Raw genomic sequence first — 21,125 nt, forward strand, 5'->3', positions numbered from 1 at the left:
ATGACAGGGTGTGGGAAACTGCAAGTTTTATTTGGAATCTTCAATCTTAGCCATAACTTCCTTGAATTTTATGCAACCAATGAGCCTCTTAAGAGAATTTTAAGTATTATTTTCCATGAGCACCTGTAAGTCAGGACACATGTAAAAAATCATTGTCGTACAAAATTCTATCATAACTGAAGATCTAGCACACCAGATACTTAATTTCTGTCCCTGATGCACTATATGTATCTACTACACCTAGTCCTCATCAAAAAAAGTTCTTTCCTTCTTCCCTAATCAGAGGACTGATTCCTTCTACTATGATTTTTCTCCTTCTCTTTTAGTCTTGTACAGATAGCAAGCATTAAGGTTTTCTGTACAATAACAGCAAGATCACTCTTGATTAAGAGTCAGACGCCCATTTTTTTAAAATTTCAGATAAAACCTGGAAAAGTAAATAAGATGACTGACCATTTTGAACTCATTCTTTATTCTCTTACCTTTCCTCTCCCGTTGTTCTTCAACCCATATGGGCCAACCTCCTACAGCAATGCAGAAATCCAGAAAAAAAGAAGGAAACAGACCAGCATAATAGAGGAGAAGCTTGCAGATGTTGACAGTATAGCATATTGTAGCATGAAAGGAGATAGAACTACTTAAAACGAAAATGCATTTTTAAAAGAACAAGTTACAGCAACTTCAACCCATGCTAACTTCCACACAGTCTAGGAAAATACTCTGTAGATTGTTTAGATAAAAGGACAAAAGGGAAAATAAATTTTAAAAAAGTAATTCAATGCTTCCTGGAAGAAACAGGAAAATTGCTCCACTTCTGCCCAAATCAGAAGAATGGAAAATTGTCTGATATCCTGAACTGTTGACTATGAGTAGAAGTGATGCAGGACTACCTAACTTAGGGCAGAAGGAAATGAGAAGAAAGGGGGTAGGAGGAATCTGGCTTTTAATTAAGATGAAGATCAAAAGAAAAGCTGTCCTGGGAGAATAGTGTTTCTACACACTGTGTTAAAAAGAACATAGGTAAAGGCAGATTTCTGAAGATATCCTGATGATTAATTTTGTGAGCAGAACAGTAAAAATAACCGCAAGCATCAGCAGTTTCACTGATGTTACAAAAAATTATACATTTGTAATTATTTATATTCAGATTGGATACTTAAGGCTGTTCTTTCCTAAGTTTATTTCTTTAGGTCACTTTTTTAAGCTGACTCTCACTGTCCAGGCTGAAAGGTTTCTGACAGATTGAATGATCACAACGAATGCCGACTTTGATCGAAACTCCTATGAAATAAACTTTTCGGGAATCCAATTTGAAAGTTGCAACTTTTTTCATTTAAATTAAGGTCTAAAAAAATCCAAAACTTCTTTACAGAAGGTGATTATACTTCTATAAAAACTGCAGAGAGATAATTTACATTCATATGAAAAAGCGCACACTCAGAAATACAGCTATAAAAAGATTGAATGTTCCCTCTTCTACAGGATATTTTTTACAGGACTTTAAGAACTATGGATATAAAAATTGATTTTTTTTCAGATATTTTCAGACACATAAAAACATACCTCGTATTCTTTCCTGCAGACCTTTACAACATCATTTTTTGCAGAAGCCTGAAAGACAGATGAATTTCTCCATTTGTAGTAGAAAATAATAAAATCATGTTGCGAAATAAAGACAGTTCTACTTTTAAATTAACTGCAATAACAATGGATTCCTGATCTATTAAAACACTCCTTTAAGAACCTAAAGAATCCATGTAAAGCTTTAAGGAAAAAAAGCAGACGCCATGATTGTTAACGACATTTAATGAAAACCCAAACCCTCATACTTCTGCACCAAGTTAGTTGATAGCGAAAGCACACAAAGCAACTTTGGTTTTGTGAAAGTTTTGCCAGATTGTGGAATACAGGAAGCATCTGAGAAATGGAAGAGCTTAAGCATAAAGATCTCCCCATTTTATCTGCTAATTAATCACTTGTGCGTCACTTTCCATTCTCCTCCCTCTTGTATGTTCAGTTCTATGGTTCCTATTGTCAAACTGAATTGCAGAAATTCTCCCCTCAAACTGAAGATCCCTTTGTTCTACACAAAATCTCGTGCTCCTTTTTCATATGACAGATACCCAAAACTACAATAACTACTAAGATATTACTTCCCCCTCCAGTAATTTAAAACACTTGGGTAAAGTCTGACCTCAGACCTATTATATTACCATCTTCAAAATGACTCCAAAATCGCCTCAAGTTCCAAGGATCAAAATTAAAATCCAAATATTTCCCATTACCCCTAATATTTGGCAGGTATTTAGATTTTAGTATAAATTTACAAAAACAGGAAATGTTTTAACCAGAGTCTCCTAAAGTACAAAATATAGCTTAGATTCTGAAACAACAGTCTGCTATCAAACATCTGATTTAGAGAATAATGAGAAATGATGTAACAATCACAAGATTAAATTGATAGAATTTAATAAGACTACAATAAACAGAAATGTCTTCATCAGGTCTGGAAGACACAAGCATTAGGACATATTTGAAAACACGGCTAAAAAATGCATTTGAGAATAAACACACATCTTCTTTTCTAAAGATCAAAAGTTTGTTTACTTACTTCTCATCTCTCTCCCACACTACTCTGTACTCATTGCTCATCTCTTGCCACATAGTTAAACTCTTTGCTTTTGGGTGAAAGTAGAATTGTTAAAATTTTTTATGACAGCAGTTTGCAGTAGGCTGCTTGGTCAAGATTAAGACTACACAAGTAACATTCACAAATATGAATATTAAGTACAGCTGTGCTCCACAAATGAATTAAAAGAATGATGATGATGATAAACAAAAATATGCTACTAGATTTTGAAGATGATTTTAAAGCCACAAACACATATTTAGGGGGAAAAAATCACTAAATGCTTCACAGATTTTTAATAAAAAGGTCATTGCTAAATTTATGAATTATGCTTAAAACAGTTACTTGACAAAAACACTGGCTCTATTAATACCAAAAACACCCCCCTCTTTCTTCCATGTGATGAACAAAAACCTCTTTGAAGAGGAACAAAAATCTGTAGCCACAATGTTGTATCACTAAACATGACACTACAAAAAAAAAAAGAGCTTAGGATCAACCACATGTTGCCTTTCACTCAACATTATTTTAAAGTAACCAGTTTTATGTAGAGACTGTGACAAAAAAAAAAGTCAACATTAAGTTTAGCATAACCAAAGAGAGCTGCAGAACCAGTCTGGATTCAGTCAGCAGGGTGAAAGCCTTACCTGCTTACACGCTTGCCGACACTCCACAGCAATAGCCAGCTCACAGCAGCCTAAACCAACCCACCCATCAGACTTCTTCAAAACTCCTTGGGACACAAGATGACAGACTTATTAGAATAGAGAGAGAAACTATGCCACCATTTTCCCTTCCCTCTACTTTTCAAAATTGATAATCCTATTCTCATTCAAGAAGCCTATGTACAGATCACATTTTTACTGGAATTCCAAACCAATAAACTTGAAGCAAAAAGCACAAGTCTGTTTTTATAAATGCCAAAACTAGCAATCAATGAAGTACCTTCCATACACTGAGGTTAAAGATGCTTTATGCAAATTGCTTTGTATGTTCAATGGAAATATTTGATTTTGATAATTATCTAATCTGAAATATAAGAAACAGAAAACATCAGGAAAAAAAAAATCTCATTAAAACTGAGAACATCATCTCTTACACATATACCATATTGTTTGTTTCAACAGCACATTTCTCTACCAACTTTGCCAAGGCAGAAAACGTTATGTGTTTTTTCTCCAAACTTCCTGTAGTGTTTTTGGTCTGGATGCAGTTAAGTTTCTTCAGCTGAGCTGGTATGGGGCTATGTTTTAGACTTCTGATTAAAACAGTGTTGATACCACATGGATGCTATTGCAAACACAGGCACCATACAAGGCTTATTTCCATAGGGACTCACAAGTAGCCCACTGTTGTGGTTCCATGTTCACTAAATTCTGGTCTTAGTACTTACTTTTTCTGTGGGAGAGAGACTAGGAGAAAAAAAAAGCAGGCTCAACTTTAAAATTAACAAATATTCATTAACATACACTAAAAGAATAGGAAAAAGAAAGTTGGAAAAAAACTAAAACAGAATGAAACTTCAAAAACACTCTTCCCTCCCCTTACAAACTATTCATTTTCTTACAAAACAACATAAAGAGACAAAACTTGTAATTTTCAGTCAGTTTCACTATCTGACAATAGTCTTTCATCAATTCTTTAGGGGAAGAGTATCTCTTAGAGTCATGGATCCCACTGACAACTTAGAACAGTTCTCTTGTGGGTTTTAAACTGTCACAAAAACAACAACAGAGAAACTTGCCTTTGTGACCCTCCCAGGAGCAGTTTCCTAAGCTGCTTATGCGTCATGAGTCAGACTTTTGCATACTGGGGTGTCACCTTTTAAAGATTAATAACTCTAAAGCAAAGGATTCTTCACTTCAAGGTACAGAGATACCTTCTCACTTCTTCACTGGCGCAGGGGGCTTCTCATCTTTATCTCTGTTCAAGCATCTTATAGGATTAATATTACTTAGTCTATCATAAACACCTTTGCTCAAATCTACACACAAAACAAACATCTCCCCAAATGCCTATCTTTCTCATGATTTAAAGGAATGATCTAGAGTTCATTTCCATGGCTCAAGTAAGAATGGAACAACTAACTCTTTAACCTCCTGTCCTAATAGTCTTTTCACTCTTGCTCCACTGACTTCATGCTGTTTTTTCTTCTTTATGTTCACTCTGTTCTTTCTTACTCTCTCAGAGAAGGGCTAAGCTCTGGAAGCTTCATGTTGCTAGGAAAGGGTTAAATCTGCTCAGAGTCTTTGTTTCTCTCTCTGTGGCTCACTGTATTAGATGTCCAAGGCCGCGCTGGTGAGGGAGGAAGAACTCACACAAAAACATCAGAGATTAGAGCACCCAGGCAGTCTGGAATCACAAAAACATTAGATAGGATCATAAATGTCTTCTCAGCCTACCCCTCGGTGTAAATCGGGGTGGCCTCGGCTTAAATGGTGCCTATAGCTCTTATCAGGGGCCCGGCAGAGATCTCTCCCTGCTCCAGGGAAGGTTAGAGAAAGTAGTTGTTGCAAAGCAGCAGCCTCTCCCTGCCCCCCCACCTGGGAGCCGATAGAATCCGGCCAGGCCTCAAGCCAGCTCCCCCCCAAAAGGGGGGAGCAGCAGGCCCAGCTCGATGTTATCTGTCTCTCTTTGGCCAAAGGAAATAAGAAAAAGACCCCACCTACAGGAAATTAAGGGGTTTTATATGGTACTTCCCAAAGTCATAGCCAACAATTTTCAGTGGTCAAAACAGATGCCAATATTCCAACTAACCCTCTGATAGGTCCCTGTCTTTTCTAAAGCAATTCCCAGGTCCTGACCTGGAGAATTATTCTACATTCTTCTATAACTAAAAAACCAAACTGTACTAACCCATGACACCCACCAATGCCCAAGGGGTTGGGAGGGGACACTGCCAGGACAGCTGACCCCAGTGACATTCCATACCACATGGCACCATGCTCAGCCATAAAAGCTGGGGGTTGAGGATGGTAGGGGCTGTCCCTGCTTGGGGACCAGCTGTGCATCAGTTGGTTGGTGGTGAGCAATTATTTCCTTTTGCATCACTTGTTTTTCTTGGGTTTGGGTTTTCTCCTCTTTTCTTTCTTGTTTTTCCTTCCATTTTTAATTTATAAACTGTCTTTATCCCAACCTGTGGGTTTTCTCACCACTGATGGGAGAATGAGCAAACACTGTGTGGTAATTAGCAGTCTACTGGGGTTAATCCATAATGCTTCCTCTGTCATTTATCTCCCCAGCAATATGGTTTCATAGCCAGAACTGTCTCCAATAGAAGTTTCCCATCTCTCTGTCTCTCTTAATCCATTTATTTCACTGTTTGCATTATCCTCATTTCTTACTATAATATTACATTGAAATAAAGTAAGAAGCAAATTGCTGCCATAAGTTGTTTCATCTTCTTAATTTAATAATAAATACAGATTTTCTAATTGTTACCCTAGTTTTTCTGAGTTTTTTATAGCCTTTTATTTTTCATAAAATGGAGTCAGATCTTTTTTAGTTACTGTACAATATTAAAAGCAGTTCTACCTTTTTCCCACATATGTAACATAAACAAAACATAGCCACTTGGCGGAAAGGTGAAAAACCCCAGAAGCCAATCTTCTGCTAGACCCACAAATGTATAAAAAGTAAGAAATAAAACAAAGAGGCTCTCTCTCCGCCCTGTCTCAGCTTGAGCTGGACAGAGGAACCTCTGCTCTGTGAAACCTCTTGTCTGCGTGTGGCTGCTTTGCATGTCGTGGTGACATCTAATGTTTTCCAAACACCAGAAATAAAATAAAAGAATGCATATATGTATCTATTTCTCATGTAACTTTAAAGACAGAAATAAAGGGAAGCGGCTGCCCCGCAGCTCTGACACACTTGTTACGTTCTTTTCCTTAGGACAGGCAGTAGAATTATTTAACTCAAATGAACCACTCGTTTTTGCTATGAATATTTAAAAAATAAAGCAGTACTTTATTACATATATAAACTATATTCTTTATGTAGAAATAAAAAAAACAGAAAGCAGAAGAATCAACAACTTAATTTTAAAAAATGCTCTTAAGCCTAGTGGAAATGCCTATTTAGAAGAAACACATGGGATGTCCAGCTTTAAAAAAGGGAAGTGAAAGAGCCAAGTGTAAGATCTTAAATTTAACGCTACAAAAACACTTGGAAAAAAGTAATAAAAAATAATTGCAGTCAATGAAAACAATGGCCAACTGATATCTATCACGAAGAAAGTTGCCTTTAAAACACACTTGGTCTGCTTTACAAATACATGTGGCATAGAAAGTCTTGCCACATCTATCTTTCATGACATTCATTCCAGTGGATAAATGAAGAAAATGCACTAATGGCAAAGGAGGAGCAAAATCGTCACAAACCAAAATGAACACATACCCTGTGGAAATCAAAAGACACATAACAATTATTAAAATACAAATTAAAAGCTTAATGCTTGAAACAAATAAGGTAGCAGCAGGCGGTAACAAGTAATTGCTCAGCAGGTGGATGAAGTAGAGGGCCAAAGGTGCACTACAGCTTCTGGTTGTAGCCTGTATTCTGTCAGTTTGACCATCTGAATGGTTCAGAACCACTGCAGGCACTGCAAGCCAGTGATCCATAGGTATTTCTGGAGACTCTCAAAATCCTCTTGACATCTATTCGGAGTACTGCCTCAGCTTTCCAATTCACACTAGTTCAAAGCAACTGTGAAGGTCACGAACAACTGCAAGTACAGCTCACCTTTCACTTCCACAACTGGGGGGCAGAATTAGTTTTTCAGAGCTTGAGCATCTTTGACAATGTCAAAGAGATCACTGTCGTGCACACATCAGTTGCCTACAATCAGTGGTCAAGAATCTGGCATTTAGGTTTCACTACATATGTACAGTTAATTGCCAAATCAGCCACTCACTATGCTCTGTTTTAGGCATAAAATAGCACATCAGTAATTTCTGCATAAATTCATATGTGGGGATTCCTTTCAATCAGAACAGTAATGTTTGGCAGAACATTTATTAGTAGGATTGAAAACGTAAGGCATAAGCAGTCTAAAAAACATCAAAGAAAAATAATGTGCAATAAGAAAAAAAAAGATTTCCAGAAATCTCTGCTGCAATAACTAGCTGTTATCCAGGAGAAACACATGGTAAATACAGCTGTACAGCTTCAGAGGCAGTGTATCCACTGAGAAGTCACCACTGAGTAATCAGGCATATGTACTTAGTGCAATACAGGGCCTACGGTTTCAGACAGGGCCTATGGTTTCAGACATACTGGAACTAAACTAAACGGTGATAAAAGAATGAAGCAAGCTACAAATACACACCAAATTAAGAAGACTGATAATTTTCAGCTGTTAATATTTTCTTGGCAAGTGGCCCTCTCTCCAGGTTATATCCAGCTAGCAGACAAGCTTGTGAATAAATTGATGTCACACTCTTGAGAAACATTGAACCTCAATCTTAATACAGTAACTCGTAAATTAATTTTGTCATCGAGGTAGTTGTGTGCATTTCTAGATGAAAATACATCTTCAGTGCACAATTAATTGACTGAAGCCCATAGTTATGATAATTAATCAAATTCATCTGCACAATACAGATTCCTGACCCATAACAAACCATCAAGTTGCCTAACACAAACCCTCAGCCTGCCCTCATATATGTTCCAGCTCCTTAATCACCTTACAGCCGCTCTTTGTTGAACTTGCTCCAGAGTATTCACAGCTTTCTTGTCCAAAATGCTCAAAACTGGATACGTATCCCTTGATGTGGTCTCACCAATGTTGAGTAGAGGGGAAGATCAGCTCCCTTGATCTGCAACATTTTCACTGATGCAGTCTAGATGCTACTCGACTTCTTTGTTACAAGGGCACATTGCTGGATCATGCATCACTTGCTGGTCACCAGGATTCCCAGGTATGTTTCTACCCAGCTACTTTCCAGCTGGCCAACCTCCTGTGTGCTGTGGAGTATGGGCCCTTTGCCAAGTACAGGACTTTGCATTTCCTTTTCTGGAATTTCATGAGGTTCCTGTCTGCCTATTCCTTTGGCTAATCAACATCCCTTTGAATGGCATCAAAACCATCTGGTCTAGCAACCTCTCCTTTTACTTTTGTATCACTGGCAAATACACTGAAGGTGTACTCTGTCCCATCATTAACCAAGATGCTAAACAGGACTAGACCCAGCGTCATCCCTTGGGATACTGGCCTACAGCTGCACTCTGTTATGCTGATCAAACCTTCGGGCACAGCAATTTGGCCAGTTTTCACTTCACCTCCACTGCTCACTTCATCCATTTGTCTATAAGCAAGTCATAAAAAGCAGTGACAAAATCCTTACTGAAGCTGAGATATTTGACATGCATTGCCTTCCCCTCTTCTAAAAAAGCAGTCATCTCATCATTAAGGGTTATCACGCTGCTTAAGCACAGTTTCCCCTTCATATATCCATGCTAACTATAAATGATCACCTTATCATCTTCTTGTTCTCGATGTGTCTGAAAATTGTTTGCAGAAGATCTGCTCCATTACCTTCCCAGGGTTTGATGTGAAACTGTCCAAGCCTAGCATTCCTCAGGTCCTCCCTGGCCCTTTCTACAGGCAAGAGTGAACTTGCTTTCTTCCCTTATTCTTCAGCATCCCCTCTCAATACCTAACCCTATCCTCCTCCATCAAGTGCAAGTCTTCCTTGTTCTGCACTTTACAACTGATCTCAGGGACCTGGCATTCCTGCAGGTTCATCTTACTAGTAAAGACTGAGGCAAAAAGACCACAGGCTATTTAGTGTTATCTGCAACCAGGTTTCCTGCCTCATTCAGCAGCAGGCTCTTGGTCTTCCTTTTCTGCTGATGTCACTCAAGAAGCTTTCTGGCTGCCCATCACATAATTCACCAGGATCAATTCCTGACATGCCCCGGCTTTTCTAACCCTACCATGCATTAAGTGGAGGTTGGATAAGGTGATCCTTGAAAGTCAAGCAGCTCTCTTGGACCCTCCTTTTCTCCAGGTCCACGGCCCATGGGATTCTTTCAAGTAGATTGCCTGTGCCCTCATGTGTTTTCTCTTCAAAAGATACAAGGGTGATTAAAGTTGCCCATAAACACCAGGCCTGTGAACACAAGACTTCATCCAGCTGTAGAAAGAAGGCCTCATTTACTACTTCAGCCTGATGAGGCAGCATGCAACAGACACCCATGCTGGGCTCTAAGTACAATGCACTCCAGTGCCCACAGGCTGTACTCAGCTGGCTCAGCATCCATTCCAGGCAGAGCTTCATGCAATCCAGTTAACACTCCTGCTCCTCACCTTCCTGTACCTGTCCCTCACAGCACACTTATTCTGGGAGCCTTCCTGCTGTGTCTCTGTGACTCCAATAGGATGGAAGCTGGGTAACTGCACACAGGTTTCTAACCAATAAGACAAAGTCTGTTTAAAAGTACTGGAATCAACAGTTTGCCTTGAAGGCCTGGTGGGTGGACAAGGAGGGGAGCAGGTGCTGCAAAACTGTTACAGCCTCTTCTTTCCTCACTCCCATTTTCCAACATTTTAATTTTAATTTTGTAATTTCAAAGCCTTTTTGAAATTACACATGATACAATGGACTAGTTAAGTCTGATTTCCTCTGTTTTTGATCTCTCCTTTTAACATTACAGCCTGTCTTGGTTTGAAAGATAGGTATCTCCTGGGGAGGGGTGGGGCCTCTCTAGGAATGGGGGATTCCAATCCCTTCCCTCCAAGTTATTATAATTTAGACAATTAAAGAGGCTTTTCAGTCAGAGCTATGGGGAAAGGAATAACAGTTCTTCACTAGTAAGTATAACAAGGCAAACAAACAACAACTACAGCATTAAAAATAAACAGAACCAGGAACATCGAGGGGCTTTGTCTCACAAAGTCCAGGGCAGTCTGATCTCTTGGGACCCCGAGAGCACCAAGCTGGAACGGTGGAAAACTCCTGGGCTAGTAGCTGGAACGGCAAGGGTCCCCAGCAGGCAGGGGGGTGTCCCGGCAAAGTGAGCAGTACTGAAGAAGCCTTGACAGCTGGACAGGGCTGGCCCAACTCCAGCAGGGCAGGTGAAGGGGCTCAGAATTCCTAGGCACTCCAGCAGATGATGGATGATGGTAGAATTCCCAAGACTGGACTCTCCGTTAACAGCAGACTCCTCATGTAGCAAACAGCTGCCCAACTGTACCTCTCCAATGCCGATGCCGAGAGCAGGAAAAAAGAAACACAGCTCCCCCTAGCCCTGTCCTTTTTCCTCCCCCAAACTTCACACGATAGTTTCCCTCCCAGCCATGTCTTCTGTGTTAGTCAAGTACCCTCCAAGTATCTGCACTTTGTTTCCTAGTAACTTATAGGCAAAAAATTCTTTAAGACAAAAAGGAACAAATCTAATCCCCAATACGGCCCTATACTGTGATTTATGCTTTCACTTTCTATGCTGTTTCGCATTAATTGACTTTTGGTGAGGAGAGAAAGAGTCAGTCACAGAAGTGATTCTCTGTGAGGAGCCGCTAGCAGCTTCCTCTGTGCCTGGCACAACCAATTGCTGGGTGGCTCTGAGAATTGGCACACTGCTTGTTGCTTTGTGTTATTTGTTTTCATACTGTATTTTATGTTGCTTGTTTTCATTGTAATGGTTTGTTCTGTACTCCCCTGTTCTCCTGATGAAGTGTTCTATTCCAAGGTTTGTCCCTGCCCCCCTTCCCTGTCACTCGTCCCAGTCCCCTCCCACAGGCCCTGTCTGTCATTCGGTTGTTCCTCCCAGCTTCTGGTGAGTTCAGGTAAGGATAGGGCAAGAGCCGAGGAGGTTCCTCCCTTTATGTTCCCATTGGTTTCTTTGAATGTCTCTCCAACCCTGTTCCACTCCCACCTTATCCCTCTATTGGGTGTTGGTTTGTCCTCTCCTTTAGCCCGGACTATGAGGCCAGGCAAGGACTTGGGAAGAGCTGTTGAACTGAGGCAGATGTCCGACCAGGACAGGAAAAAGACTGGAATAAAGGCCTTGGACTCGCCCTCTCACCAAGTCTGACTCCTTTCCTCCACCACAGATGTTGTCTCTCTTGTGATAAGGGAAAAAGCACCTTCGCCACTTCCCTGGTTTCTAGGACCCACTGCAGTTTTCCTGTCTTGTTGTAGACTCGAGCTAGCCTGAGCAAAATGGAGCCAGTGGCTCCAATAGAGACAAGCGACACTGCTAAGCCAATCAGAGATGCTAGTAACACCTCTGAAAACATATTTAAGAAAGAAGAAACTGTGGGAAGGTCTCTTTCTGCCCTTGGACGGGTGGCCAGCAGTACGGCTGAGCCCCTTCCCAGCAGGGCCAGGCTGGGCCCCTTCCTGGTGCAGATGCCGAAATCCGGCTGCTGGGGTGGAATTTCAGTGCCACAAGCACCTGTGTGGCACAAGCGTGCAATTCCCTGATGCAAAGCCCGGACAAAATAAAGTTTTCAGTGCTGCAGAACTCTATAAAATCTTTTCAATTAATAAAACTTGGGAACAAACAAACTTAAAAACACCAGTTCTCTCCAGAGTCAGAAAAAACTAAAAAGTGAGGACACGTGAAGAGAACAACATAGCAACACTAAGGTTGGTGCAAAGGAGAGCGGGGGAAGGAGGAGGTGTTCCGAGCATCAGAGCTGAGATTCTTCTGCAAGCTGGGACGAGGAATATAATACAACAAACTGTTCCCCTGTAATTCAAGAAGTGCATGGGAGGATGCAGTATCCACCCACAGCCCATGAGAAAAATGCACTCGTGCTGGAGCATGTGGATCCTGAAAAGTTGTGACTCGGTGAGAGGTTTGAACAGAGTGAGAGAACCCTTGCTTCCAAAGATAGAGGAAGAGGACTCTTGCTTTCATACTAGAACATCTCATCCTTAAAAACTGCACCCCATAAACTAAAAGCAAGCCATGGGAGAGATTTCACATTACAAAGGAAGACTGTAAGCCATGGGAGGGACCTCACCCTGCAAGCAGGTTCTGGGCAGACTGTTAGCCACTAAAATTAAAACCACACTGGAAAAGTTCACAGAGAACTGTTTGCCACAGGAAAGACCCCATGTCAAAGCAAAAGAGACTCCTCTCCCTAAGTGAACTGAAGAAAGATTTTAGAAATGACAAACTGACTAAAAATCCCATGTTTTGTCTCCCTGCACTGTCAGTGGGACGGGAAAATGGCTGGGGTAGGGGGGAAAAGTGTTCTAAAGGCTTATTTTAGTTCTCATTATCCTCCTTTAACTCTGTTAATAATTTTTTTTTATACCTTTCAAAGTTTTGAGCCTGCTTTGTCCTTTAAGTGTTTTTCTCCTAATCCTTATCTCAACCCATAAGTTTTCTTTCCCCCCCTCTGCTTAACTATAGCAGAGGAAAATGAATAAATGATTTCTTGTGGGTGCACTGGCCAGCTTCAACATGTCACACTTTCTAAATCCACCTATACCAAGAAGTTTGGTTCATGATCTGAGCCCCTGCACTTAAATTGTTTGCCTAATTCTTACTATTTCCCTGCATTATTCAGTTTTTGTTCAAATCATGCTGCATGTAGAGTAAATTCATAATTATCAACCATTTTGCAGATCAGGCTAACGTGTACAAAACCAAAAAACCAAAAAAATCTTGAAAAGAAAGAAATGCTGATGTTTCCTGGATTTGTCACAGAAGAACATATTTAATTATGCATTTAATTATACAAACATATTAAATATTTTTTAACTAGAAAAAGAATAGTATTAATAAAATGCACATTATATACTAGAGGAAACTAAACACCACATAGTTTATATTAGATGCATAATGGAAGTTAAATTATCATGAAATCTATAGACGCAGGTGGCAGACACAATATGAAAACACACAGAGGGTGAAAAAGCAACATGATTCAATAGTCAACTGGTATTTCTTACCTGGCAAAGAAGAATTTATACAACCCCACACTTCTCCCTGAAAAGTAAAAATGCAATTAAGCAAAAGCAAGTCTACAGAATAAGCGAGCTTCTAGCAGACTCAAATCAGCAATTTCAGCATTTTTTAAAATATCTGATTAGAAGAATTCTTGTGTTTAAACATCTTTTAAAGAAGTGCTATGATAGAATTTGAGTACCATTTCCTTCAATAAGAGGGCTGCTATGCACAGACAATGGAATCAATTGCAGCATTTTTACAGACGCAGAACATAATGTAGTCATCTGGATTACGCAAGCTAGTCAACTCTCTCCATCAGTGTTCACAGAACTAAACTACAACTTAGACAAAATACAAGATTTGTCTAGGACTATGACCTGTGGAGAAGCTTTTTGCCCTAGCATTCCTTCCCACCAGCTTAATAATACCCTAAACACACTTAACTACTCAGAAAACAAAAAAGAGTTTCAATCACACTGACACAGCAACCCATACTGTCACACTGATACATCTATCATCACGGGAAATGATGATTTTCAAAAGGTGCAATGGATCTGTATTTAATGATCTAACACCGTCCTCCTCTGTATCTGCGGAAGTTTTCTACTTAGACAAGAACCAAAGCAAGATCAAAAGAAGATGGTAAAGAGCTGCTACTTCTGTGAGTTCCATCCCTTTGATTCAGTTGACTTCCTTTATTTCATGAGGAGGTTAATGGTTGGACTCAATGATCTTTAGGGTCTTTTCCAAACTAAATGCATCTATGATTCTAAGAAAAAAATCACAATCTTGTGTTGACAGTTACTTCTTTAATTAATACCAGGCAATACCCTTTCTATCATATTACTTGAAGGAATACACACAACACAATGTCTATAACCAGTGCTCAAGAATATTATTAAATTTAAACTGCTCATCTGTGAAACGGTAGCAGAACACCGGTCCAACAAGACAAGAGATATCTGAGAACAGCAAATACAGTATTAAGTTGAATGGCTAACTGTTTTATATATATAGATATTACCATTTCAGTGATATTAATTTAATATCCACACTGGACAGCTGACTTGTCATTTATAAAGAGTTATAAAAATCGTGTCATTTTCCCCTTTTCAGATAATCTCCAATCCTGTCTTATCAGAAGCACTTCTCTACTATATAGATAAGATTCTACTCATCTTATCAGAGAATGAAAGATAAAAGAAAGCCAGTACCAAACCAAATGCTATTCATCACTTCAATAGGTTTTCATGACAGATTTTACTCATACTAGGAGCTGTCTATAACTTTCTGAGACCTTACAGCTATTGACTCAGAAAAATAAAAAGCTAAAGGAACTTTGAGACACAGAAGGAAAGGATCTTTAAGTGAACACAATCTTGTTGCTTATTAAATGTTATTTCCAGATTTACTACTCCTACTCATTGCCCACTTGAGCTGAGCATATGTTTTAGGCTTGCTGCAAACAGTATTGATACCCTTCAGAAGTAACAGACATTACCAGAAGAAAGCAGGCTTTTCTGACTGCAAAAGGGTGCCAAGAGATAAGACTCTAAAATTTACAATCTGAATGAGCATACTTATCTATTACCTGACTAGATTGTCCTTAGAAGAGGGAGTAGATTACACTCTTTTTTTAGTGAAACGAAAGTACTTTACTGACACTACACAACTTTAAGGAAACCATAATCTGACTCATCCAATAAAAACATTTCTTCAGTTTCTCAGATAAGGTCGTAAACAATTTGGTGCAGCTATCAGGGCCTTCCTGTCTTAGCCCAAGACCTCATGGCTTTGTGCCAAACACATTGGAACATATGATCTAATTTAAGTCACTATCATTAACATTCAAGTGACAATCACCCAGCACAGGTTTTTACAACATAGATAAGATTTTCATTGCATTTTATAGCTTATACATACTACTTTATTGCAAGTAACATAATTTATGATAGCTTTAAAAAAAAAAAAATCCTACTTTGAGGTTCAAATCTCTTATGAAGAGCTTTACTAGCAACTCTTACCATTGATTCTGGACAATAATCAGGTGCTCGCTGAAGTAAGTGCTTCAAACGGGAGTCACTCTTAGAAGACAAAATCTGATAGAAACAGATATTAAAAAAACACATCTTAAAACATAGAGAATGTAATGGAACATCAAATACTTTTTTCAATTGATTTCATTGTTTTTAGTTTCTCTAATATCTACTTGACAACTTTGCCTAACAGTTAGTGTGTGCAGAATTCAAATTTAAGATTTCTTTTTATGTATTTGTAGTTTTTCAAATATGTTCCACTTTTTATAGAGAAGCAATTTTTTCTATTTAGAAGAGAATAAGAACTTCCTCCTCAAACATTTCAATCAGGAAGTTTCTACTGAATGTGGAAGGGCAATGTTAACTAGAGAATTTCTGCTGCACATATCAAAATACTATGTGACTCTATTTAGTTAATTAACCTGCTGCTCCATGTTACATGACCTTAAGCAATTAAAATTAAAAAAAAAAACCCTGAAACAAGTAATTTCTGTGTAACAAGGTAGAACAAAACTGAGACTAGTTAAAGAGACAGTCAAAACCAACAAGGGAATGCATAGTACCCACAGGCGAACAACACCCAAGAGCTCACTAGACTGGATGGAATACAACTGAGGATGTTGAAGATGTTGTTCCTTTAGCAGTCTAATAAAGTTTTACTGATAAATTAAAACAAGAAACTGGTCAACAAGAGGAATGGAAACAGACTTATTAATGTGTGATATGAAACTGGAAATGATATAACTGAAACAGATGAATTTCAGAAGGAAAAGTACATTACAGTTCTATTCTAAATTTGTTCTACTCTGTATTCTAACATGATAAACTTATTGAAAGAAAATCAAGAGAACAATAGCACACGTTTCAGAAATGAGAGCAAAAAAAAAGAACTGCATTAGTATTTCGACTCTTCTGAGGTCATAGAATAATAAAATAATTCAGGTTGGAAAGGATCTCAGAAAATCATTTATTTCAACCTCGTGCTCAAAGAAGGATCAACTATGAGACCAGACCATGGTGTCCATCTGCTTATTCTTTCCATCTGTCCAGGTCTCCCTAGAGGACAGCACTGCCATTAAGATTATCAACACTTCCCTTCAGTTTCATATAACCTGAAGACTCAATGAGAGTCACCTTGTCTAGGTCGTTAACAAAGATCTTAAACAGGACAGGTCCCAGGGCAGACCCCTTTGGTATTCCACTTCTTATTAGCCTCCAGGCAAAGTAGGACCCACCAACCTCTATCTCCGAGCCTGATTTTACAACCGTTTTTTTACTCATCTGATTGTCCATTCCTCAAACCCATATCATCCTAAAATAGATACAAATACATTGAGGGAATTAATGTTTAAAAACTTGATACAGACAACACATGCCAAATGACATCCATGCCTTTCCCTTCACCCAGAAATCCAGTCTTATTATCAAACGAGGTTGGCCAGGAATGATTTACTGACACTAAATCACACGCTGCCTTCAGCAACAGCTTCGAATTTTTCCTTCTTCAGCCTTTAACTACTGCCACAAAAAGTCTTGCTGCCCTTGACATCCTCTACAAGTCTCAATTCTAGCTGAGCTCTGTCTTTCCCTATATAACCTTACTTGCTGTTGTAATGCATTAATTGGGTTTATATTGTGTTTCATCGGATTTGTAATGTTTTTTCTCTGTATCACGTGGTCTGTCCTTGCTCAGCAGTGCCCATCCCCCACACTGGAATGTAACTCAACTCTGTTCCACTCCCACTTTATCCCTCATTGGGTAGTGACTTGTCCCTGCCTGTGGGCCCTGCCCCCTGGGGAAAAAGCCCCAGCATGGGCAGGGCCTCCCTCCCCCTGGCACCAGCGTCCACGAGGAAAGGACTCTAGAATAAAGCTGTTATATCCCACCTGGTGAGAGAGAGCAGACTCTTTCCTTTTGCCATTGGCGGTCGTCTGGTCTCATAAAGAAATACCTCAACTTGCCTTGGCCGAAGGTCTAAATTCCTTTTGTAAAACATTTCTCTGCTTCTACACTCTCTATACTATATCCTTCCTCCACCAAAGCTTGTTCATGACTTCTCTGTTTATCCGAATGAGATTCTTGGAACATTAAGGTGTTTTCTTGGGAGCATGGACAGTCTTTATGTTTGGAGGAGGATATGGATAGAGTCCTCTGGCATACAGATGAATGCTTCCAGGAAACTTATCAGTGTGAAACTTCTCAAAAATAAATTTAGGGAAAAAAAGTCAATTAAAGAAAGAGAGGCCTGGTTATTCCTTGCTACAGTATCTGACACGCTTAATCAAATAATCATGAAAAGGAGATGATACTAAAGCCAAAAGTGGAGTAATAATTAAGAATGCAAAATAATTAGGTGTTTGAATCAAGTTAGTTGACAAACAAATCTGTAATCCATGTTCTCTTTTTCAAAGGTTTCACAGTAGCTGATTTACTGCCCTTAATCAAGCCTTTTTTCCTTAACTGGGAGGATTCAGGACAACATGACTGGGTGTCCTGTGCCTTTCACTCTAGTCCCTGGGCTCCTGTGCAAAGCCTTCAACAATACTATTGCTGATGTCCATATGGATGAGCAGACAGGGTTAATGTGTAACGGTCTGACGGTCAAAAAACCTTGCGATTCCTGCAACATCCTAGATCTGTGTCCCTGAAAACCAAAAAACCCTAGCCAGAAAGTCTCATCTGCAGATGAGTGCCTCCATGCCGTGCAGAAGGGAGTGTTTCTCCAGGTGGTATTGTTTACAATCTGCTGGTTAGGCCAAGATAGCTCCTTAGCAAACCTTGTTCCTCCTCATCTGCTCTGAGGCCCCAAATCTAATCTGCAAGTGCATATCCAAAGGCAGGCCAAGGAACTTCTTCCTCCTGTCAGCTGCATAAAATAGTTGAGCTACAGAAGATGAAAATCAGTAAAATAACAGCAGACAGCTCCTTCAGTCAGTCTGTTGGACCGCATCGAAGGATCACACAGAAAATTATGCCACCAGTCGGATGGGAGGTAGCTAAGCCAGCTCCTTCTAGAATACTTTGAGGGGCACCAGTCCCACTTCAAACTTGTTCTAGACCTCTCACCACTACGATTCTGGATACGCTGATTATTGGAACGGAGAGAGATCGTCCAGATGAGGCCAGATCAGAGTATTTTACAAAACCCACAAAAAACTATGTAATAATTAGAACCAGTACAGCAGAATTGGGATGGAATTTGACAGTAGAAAGCTGGAGGCCTTTCATGAAGAGCCAACAGGAATTCACATGATAAGCTGGAAACTTCAAACCAATGAAACACAAGAAAGAAATGGACTGATGATTCCAAATGCCGTATCAATGCAGCTGCTAAATTCACCATTTTTAAAAATATATACAGGAATGGATATTTCTCTTATATCCATTCTCTTATATCTTATATCAAACATAATTTTTAGGACTGAGTGCCACCCTTTTTTTTTTCTAACACCATGTACAATTTTGCTTACCTGTATTCAAACAGATAAACTTATGCTGGAAGGGCTGCAAGAATTATTATAGGAATTGAGAGACTATTTTATGCAAAGAGACTGTAAAACTTTTCCTTGTTTGGCCTAATAATATGAAAGCTGAAAGAAGATTTGGTTGTATTAGACATACCAGGGAGAGAAAAGTGCAATTTAAAGTGAAAGTTTTGTTAGTACAATCAGAGATAAATATAATCTTAATCATAACCAGGTTTATTGCTCGAACAGCCCCAAAGTGAGCAATGAAAACAAAAGAAAGAGGGCCAATATGATCTAAGAACACAACTTAAATATAAAAAATTTTGTCTACATCTATGTAAGTTTTGCTGATGCAAAATTCTTATGTAGGTAAATAAATGTAACATACACACACAAAGATGTAAAAATTACTACCAACAGGTACAAATCTAAACATAACTTATGGGAAAAAACTTCCCAAGCTTGAATTCAGAACAAACAGCCTTCTGAATACAGTAAGTGAGCAGATTTTTGCTGCATTCACAAAGCCATTTATCATAATGAGATGCTTAGTGGACAAACAAGAACTGGAAGGAAGAAAGAATAATATCAGCATCTTGTTCTTCAGTTTGAACTCCCCAGAACATAGAAACACATAAGATACATAAATTCTGTAAAATACCTTCACCCCTCTCATTTCTCATTGCTTATCGCTTCTTGACCAAATTGTAGCCTCAAGTTGGTATTTCTATTTCTCCTCAACTTCAGCAGAACCCATTTTCCACTACAAAAAGAAAGAGGACTACAGTTCCAAAACTTCTAAGTTCTCCTTTCAATACTATTACATCTCACAATTCATACGTAGCCTCCAGACTAGCTCACAAACTTAATGTTGCTATATCATTGTCTAAAGACACAATTTCAACTCTGATGGAGTTAAATTAAAACAAGCTTACCTGTTCACAGACATCACGGCACATTAAATTGTCCTTTGCATGGTAACAACAAGACAAGCCTATGGAAAGGCAGGGAGAGGGAAAAGGGTATTTAAAAGATCTGAAACACTTAACCATCACTTCTGAACACAAGTGCACACTAGATGTTCTATCAGGACAATTTTCTGGCCCACAGATAACCCTGGGAAATTTTCCTTCCCAAAAAGAACAAGAGAAAGTTTTGCTCTGAAAATGATGAAGATCTTTACAAGAAGTCTCACAGGCACCCTGGAACACTCACTGCCACCAAAATGAGATCTCACCACCTTTCTGCCTCTAGTCACATTTCTGCTACTTAACTTGCACTAGCTTGGCATATGGCAAATTCCTTCACGAGACAATGCAATTTATTAACTCAATGGAAACTAAAAAAAGAATAAATATGAAAAAGTAAACAAAATCCTGCCAAAGATCGCTGCAGAGAATATGTGCCTTTGGAAATTGAATCATCTCACAGAATCTGAAAAGTGCAAGAATCAGTTAGGAACAGGTGGTGAAGGAAATCAGAGCAAGGGCCTCTTTTCAGGCAGCTGCTCATTGAACTCTGGAACAAAACCACAAACTGTTTCACTAGTGATGGATGGTTAAGACTGGATTTGCCTGACTGGAAGGAAGTCATAGAGCAAACACAGATACGAACACATCAAGAGTTAAAAAAACCCCAACAAAACAACAACAGTGAAAAACAAAAACCTGGAGACTAGGAAGTCATGAAACACTAAAGCTCAAATCAGCATTTTTAGCATAATACTCTGCTGTGCTTTGTACCCCCTACCATTCAAATATTTTGTTCATTCATGGTTAAGCTTAGCAAATATAAAAAGAATTGAACAGTGCCTTAATATCCATTTTCATCCTCAGTTTCCTGTGTTTGGATCAGTGTTTTAAAAAACAGACAGAGGTATCCTTCAAAGCTTTTACTTCTACACACAGGATCATTTAATGATTACAAATTTATGCTGATCTGCATCTGAACTATGTATTGCACTAGTACAACAAAAAAAAAGTTTTTCACAACACCTTACTAAACAGATTTTGACTGAACCATCAAGAAGGAACTTGGGCATTAATTCCTTGCAATATTAGTAGGCTCATTAGTGGAAAGCTGGG

At 39.0% G+C, this 21,125-nt stretch overlaps 1 protein-coding gene across 3 annotated transcripts in view; it reads right to left on the reverse strand.

Moving 5' to 3' along the window:
- RECK (reversion inducing cysteine rich protein with kazal motifs) overlaps positions 1-21,125 on the reverse strand; it is a 50,475-nt gene that overhangs the window by 28,143 nt on the left and 1,207 nt on the right. The window contains exons 2-7 of one of the 3 annotated variants that reach the window (XM_040073154.1): positions 19,977-20,035; positions 15,562-15,636; positions 13,540-13,576; positions 3,277-3,362; positions 1,564-1,611; positions 483-524 (exon numbers count right to left, since the gene is read on the reverse strand). In XM_040073154.1, the coding sequence (XP_039929088.1) occupies positions 483-524; positions 1,564-1,611; positions 3,277-3,362; positions 13,540-13,576; positions 15,562-15,636; positions 19,977-20,035 (347 nt within the window). Of the gene's footprint in view, positions 1-482; positions 525-1,563; positions 1,612-3,276; positions 3,363-13,539; positions 13,577-15,561; positions 15,637-19,976; positions 20,036-21,125 lie in introns of those variants that run through there. The other 2 variants (XM_040073162.1, XM_040073179.2) reach the window with 2 other exon arrangements.

This window comes from Hirundo rustica, chromosome 1, assembly GCF_015227805.2.
Source record: "Hirundo rustica isolate bHirRus1 chromosome 1, bHirRus1.pri.v3, whole genome shotgun sequence".
In the NCBI taxonomy this organism is placed as follows: Eukaryota; Metazoa; Chordata; class Aves; order Passeriformes; family Hirundinidae; genus Hirundo; species Hirundo rustica.